This window comes from Salvelinus alpinus, chromosome 7 (genome assembly GCF_045679555.1).
Source record: "Salvelinus alpinus chromosome 7, SLU_Salpinus.1, whole genome shotgun sequence".
Lineage (NCBI taxonomy): Eukaryota > Metazoa > Chordata > Actinopteri > Salmoniformes > Salmonidae > Salvelinus > Salvelinus alpinus.
The window spans coordinates 88193305-88199304 of record NC_092092.1 but is presented as its reverse complement, the minus strand read 5'-3'; the positions used below and the strand labels follow the sequence as shown (position 1 = coordinate 88199304).

Here is a 6000-nt window from a genome sequence, read left to right as displayed (position 1 = left end):
GAGGTGAGGGCCCTCGGAGTGTGGTGTCAGGAAAATAACCTCACACTCAACGTCAACAAAACAAAGGAGATGATTGTGGACTTCAGGAAACAGCAGAGGGAGCACCCCCCTATCCACATCGACGGGACAGTAGTGGAGAAGGTGGAAAGTTTTAAGTTCCTCGGTGTACACATCACGGACAAACTGAATTGGTCCACCCACACAGACAGCGTTGTGAAGAAGGCGCAGCAGCGCCTCTTCAACCTCAGGAGGCTGAAGAAATTCGGCTTGTCACCAAAAGCACTCACAAACTTCTACAGATGCACAATCGAGAGCATCCTGTCGGGCTGTATCACCGCCTGGTACGGCAACTGCTCCGCCCACAACCGTAAGGCTCTCCAGAGGGTAGTGAGGTCTGCACAACGCATCACCGGGGGCAAACTACCTGCCCTCCAGGACACCTACACCACCCGATGTCACAGGAAGGCCATAAAGATCATCAAGGACAACAACCACCCGAGCCACTGCCTGTTCACCCCGCTATCATCCAGAAGGCGAGGTCAGTACAGGTGCATCAAAGCAGGGACCGAGAGACTGAAAAAGAGCTTCTATCTCAAGGCCATCAGACTGTTAAACAGCCACCACTAACATTTAGTGGCTGCTGCCAACATACTGACTCAACTCCAGCCACTTTAATAATGGGAATTGATGGAAATTATGTAAAAATTTATCACTAGCCACTTTAAACAATGCCACTTAATATAATGTTTACATACCCTACATTACTCATCTCATATGTATATGTATATACTGTACTGTATATCATCCACTGCATCTTGCCATCTTTATGTAATACATGTATCACTAGCCACTTTAAACTATGCCACTTTATGTTTACATACCCTACATTACTCATCTCATATGTATAGACTGTACACTATACCATCTACTGCATCTTGCCTATGCCGTTCTGTACCATCACTCATTCATATATCTTTATGTACATATTCTTTATCCCTTTACACTTGTGTGTATAAGGTAGTAGTTGTGGAATTGTTAGGTTAGATTACTTGTTGGTTATTACTGCATTGTCGGAACTAGAAGCACAAGCATTTCGCTACACTCGCATTAACATCTGCTAACCATGTGTATGTGACAAATAAAACTTGATTTGATTTGATTTGAAGATAACAGTTCACACAAATCCTTACTAAAGTCCAGACTCTCATTTTTATATATTTGTTATTTCCCTCTATCTGGTTTAATGTTTATAAACATTGTTGGTATGTTTTACCCCTTTTTCTCCCCAATTTCGTGATATCCAATTGGTAGTTACAGTCCCATCGCTGCAACTCCTGTACAAACTCGGGAGAGGCAATGGTCGAGAGCTATGCGTCCTCCGAAAACACGACCCCGCCAAGCCGCACTGCTTCTTGACACACGGCTCGCTTAACCCGGAAGCCAGCCGCACCAAACACCGTACAGCTGGCAACCGAAGTCAGCGTGCATGCGCCCGATCCGCCACAAGGAGTCGCTAGAGAGCGATGGGACAAGGACATCCCAACCGGCCAAACCCTCCCATAACCCGGACGACGCTGGGCCATTTGGCGCTGCTTCATGGATCTCCCAGTTGCGGCCGGCTGCGACACAGCCTGTGACTGAACCCGGGTCTGTAGTGACGCCTCTAGCTCTGCAATGCAGTGCCTTAGACTCATCCAGAACGCCGCAGCCCGTCTGGTGTTCAACTTTCCCAAGTTCTCTCACGTCACCCCGCTCCTCCGCTCTCTCCACTGGTTCCAGTTGAAGCTCGCATCCGCTACAAGACCATGGTGCTTGCCTACGGAGCTGTGAGGGGAACGGCACCTCCGTACCTTCAGGCTCTGATCAGGCCCTACACCCAAACAAGGGCACTGCGTTCATCCACCTCTGGCCTGCTCGCCTCCCTACCTCTGAGGAAGTACAGTTCCCGCTCAGCCCAGTCAAAACTGTTCGCTGCTCTGGCACCCCAATGGTGGAACAAACTCCCTCACGACGCCAGGTCAGCGGAGTCAATCACCACCTTCCGGAGACACCTGAAACCCCACCTCTTTAAGGAATACCTAGGATAGGATAAAGTAATCCTTCTAACCCCCCCCCCTTAAAAGAGTTAGATGCACTATTGTAAAGTGGTTGTTCCACTGGATATCATAAGGTGAATGCACCAATTTGTAAGTCGCTCTGGATAAGAGCGTCTGCTAAATGACTTAAATGTAAATGTTAGACCACTGCACTACTCTGGAGGCCAGAATCTCAAATCTGCAATAAAAATAGTTCAGACTCTGCAAACTCAATGCATTTTATTTTGAATGGACATTGAGCTCAGTGTGGTTGGTTGCTAATCCAGAGTAGGTTTTTAGGCTTTCCAAGCATCCCTCATAATAGTGTGTCCTGGTTTTATAACATACTTTTAGTAGGACTACCTGAGGGGACAGGCCAGGCTCTGAGTGGGGAATACGTAGGCCTACCTGAGGGGACAGGATAGGCTCTGAGTGGGGAATATGTAGGCCTACCTGAGGGGACAGGCTCTGAGTGGGGAATACGTAGGCCTACCTGAGGGGACAGGACAGGCTCTGAGTGGGGAATACGTAGGTCCTACCTGAGGGGACAGGCCAGGCTCTGAGTGGGGAATACGTAGGACTACCTGAGGGGACAGGCCAGGCTCTGAGTGGGGAATACGTAGGCCTACCTGAGGGGACAGGCCAGGCTCTGAGTGGGGAATACGTAGGCCTACCTGAGGGGACAGGACAGGCTCTGAGTGGGGAATATGTTTGGCAGCGCAATAGACTAAAGTTAAGAGTCTAGCACAATAGAGTTTAGAAAGCAAGACAGAACAGAATGCAACTATGGAAGGCTCAGATTATCAGAGAAAATATTGGCATTTCCATGTGGCATTTCCATTGTAGAATGTGAATGAATCAAAAATAAAAACCAGAGCAAAGAGGTGGAACACAAAAACACTAAATTCTAAACCTATGGGAATGCTCAAAACGATTTGGCCAATCAGAAAGACATAATTCCCTGACTCAACAACCAATAGGATAGCAGATAGGATTTGGGCTAGATGCGCCATTTTAGTGCGTCTCAAGCCATCCGGTAAAATGGCGCCTTTGCTTTGTCTCCACTGAAAGGGTTGCTTCAATATTCTAAAAATTTTCTAAAATACAAATTACTGAGAATTATCAGTTTTGCATCTCCGGGACGACGTGCCAAGAACTACACGTGTCTCAGTCATTCGAGAAATGACAAAAGAGTACAGTAGGTATTAACTTTTCCTCAAAGCAGTGCCTAACGTTAGCAACTTTGCATTGATGCTCTGGGCTAGGCTAGTTAGATAGCTATGTACCGGTGTTACGCATCGCAGCCGGCACAGTTTCCCATGGTACCAACGTAGCTAGCTACAGTATGAAAAAGGCTACTGCTGTTATAATGGAGGATTTATAACCTAGCTAACTAACTCAACCACTATTACTAAGTGAGTCTTTTTTAAATGGTAAACGTTGTAGCACAAATCATTTCAGCGTGTGCGGTCGAATTCCACCTGTGTTTTGCCCGGGAATGTGTAAGCTAACTGCAGCTACCTAGCATGCTAACTAATGTGAGATCTGACATTTATTCTGGCGAGGGGGATAAACTGAACCATGCATTTCGTTGCACGCCTCTGAATGCACTGGACCATGCATGAAACGGTATTGCAGGGTTGCCCGGAAATCTGATGTCTGAAATATTGACATACTGCAGTGATGTTGGATTTTTGTATATACAGTTTGATCACACTGTTTTATATTGTGTTATTGACTTGTACGTTTGTTTATTCCATGTGTAACTCTGTTGTTGTATGTGTCGCACTGCTTAGTTTTATCTTGGCCAGGTCGCAGTTGTAAATGAGAATTTGTTCTCAACTAGCCTACCTGGTTAAATAAAGGTGAAATAAAACATGTTTGTTGACGTTGACTAACCTGTACCCCGCACATTGACTCGATACCGGTACACCATGTATATCGCCGCGTTCTTGTTATTTCATTGTTTAACTTTTTGGGGTGGTTTATTTAGTAAATCTTTTCTTAAGTCTTATTTAATTAAAACGGCATTGTTGGTTAAGGGTTCGTCAGTAAGCATTTCGCGGTAAGGGTCTAAACCAGGGGTGTCAAACTCATTTCGCATCGTGGGCCACATACGGCCTAGGGAGATGTCAAGTGGGCCGGACCATTAAAATTATACCATACTCTGCTATAAATAACCAAAATATCATGTCTTTCCTTTGTTTTGGTGTAAAGAAGCACAAGAACATTAGGAAAATATTGAAATTTAATGAACTATCCTTTTACAAAACATTTCATGTAACACCTCATATTTCCTTAGACAAATGTGCAATTTACTTTTATCATTCACAAATATGCATTGCAACTGATCCCACTGATTGTACAAAGGCACAAAACTTTAATTGGTACTGAAAAATATAGTAATGCACTTTAAGATTAAATGAGACTTTTAAAGAAAGGAATTTTTAAACCACTTACACATACGCATATAAAATCTAAATGTAATCCCTGCGTACACCTTACAAACTAAGGAGAGTGATTTTAAATGTGTAATGAAGAAAGTGTTCGCCTGTCCTGTAAATCTGTAAACTTCATACATGAAACATACATACACATACAATACATACTGAAAATTTATGGAGTTGTATGAACAGTAGAATTCCATCACACAACTTTTGTTTTGAAGCTGCTGACTAACATTAAAGTGCACATTTTTTAAATCACCACAGTAAGGATTCATCTTCACAGAGCTGTATTCTTTCAATGCAAACAGTATCTAAGGCAGCATTTTAAAGGTGTTAGTCTAGTCTGGACTTGTATTTTTCTTTGAAAATTCTACACTCCTTATCTACTTTTCTCCGTTTGGATAACGACATTTTGGCTAATGAGGGTGTAGCGGAGAGGTAGAGACCAAGGTATTAACAACGTCGTAACAAGCAGCAGATGGCGCATTGATACCGTCTGCTGTTTTCAGTCTGTCTCAGTGATGCGGCTTGTCTTCTACTCTGATGGAAAGAGTGCGCCCCTTAGCGGATAATCCATGAATTGCAGCGAATTAAAAATATTAATTCCATGTCTTTTATGCATTTTTTCCACTTTCAAATTATCCTGCGGGCCTGATCGAACCTCCTTGGGGGCCGGTTCCGGCCCGCGGGCCGTATGTTTGACACCCCTGGTCTAAACCGTTGTAATTCGGCGCATGTGACAAATAAAAGGTGGTTTTGATAGCTGTCAGGCTGACTTAGTGCACAGACAACCCGTTAGTTAGTTCGCCTTTGATGGGATGAGGCCCTGTTTTTGTATTACGTTTTTCTTCCAGCTCGCCTGATTTCTGTGTACTCTGTGCATGTCAGAAAACATCCATTGTAGCAGACACGGTCCATGTTAGTTAGTTTATTCGCGCCAGACAGGAAACCGATGCATTCTGGAGATGCTCAACATAATCACATCGCGCCTATGATGACGCAGAGTGTCAATAAACATTGCTAGATAATGGCTGGAGTTAAACCTTTAGGTAGCTCACACACGGGGCTTTTTTCTTTACGACGAGCTGTTGTAACTGCATTTTTAGCTCAAATAGTTACCTGACATTAGTTGGCTTTAGTAATAATACGAATAGTTTAAAAAATCACGTAGGCTACTGTTCATCAGTCACTTTATTGTTATGTTTTGGGATCCTGAGTGGTGCAGCGGTCTAACATGCGCTTCCGCCCGAGACACCGTCCGCATGTTGATGTTGTCCGCCCGAGACACCGTCCGCATGTTGATGTTGTCCATCCACACCAGAGGAGATCAGGACATGCAGGTTGAAATATCAAAACTTACTCTGAACCAAATATATTCATTTGGGGACAGGTCGAAAAGCATTAAACATTTATGGAAATGTAGCTAGCTAGCTTGCTGTTGCTAAGCTAATTTGTCCAGGGATATAAACATCGGGTTG

At 44.2% G+C, this 6000-nt stretch overlaps 1 protein-coding gene across 5 annotated transcripts in view; it reads left to right on the top strand.

Moving 5' to 3' along the window:
* Nucleotides 1–3091: 3091 nt before the first annotated feature.
* The window catches only part of atrx (ATRX chromatin remodeler), a 71977-nt gene continuing 69068 nt past the window's right edge, over nt 3092–6000 (top strand). For 4 of the 5 annotated variants that reach the window (XM_071412018.1, XM_071412019.1, XM_071412017.1 and 1 more), the window contains exon 1: nt 3092–3273. In XM_071412018.1, the coding sequence (XP_071268119.1) occupies nt 3258–3273 (16 nt within the window). In that variant the 5' untranslated portion in view covers nt 3092–3257. Of the gene's footprint in view, nt 3278–6000 lie in introns of all 5 variants that reach the window. The other variant, XM_071412016.1, reaches the window with a different exon arrangement.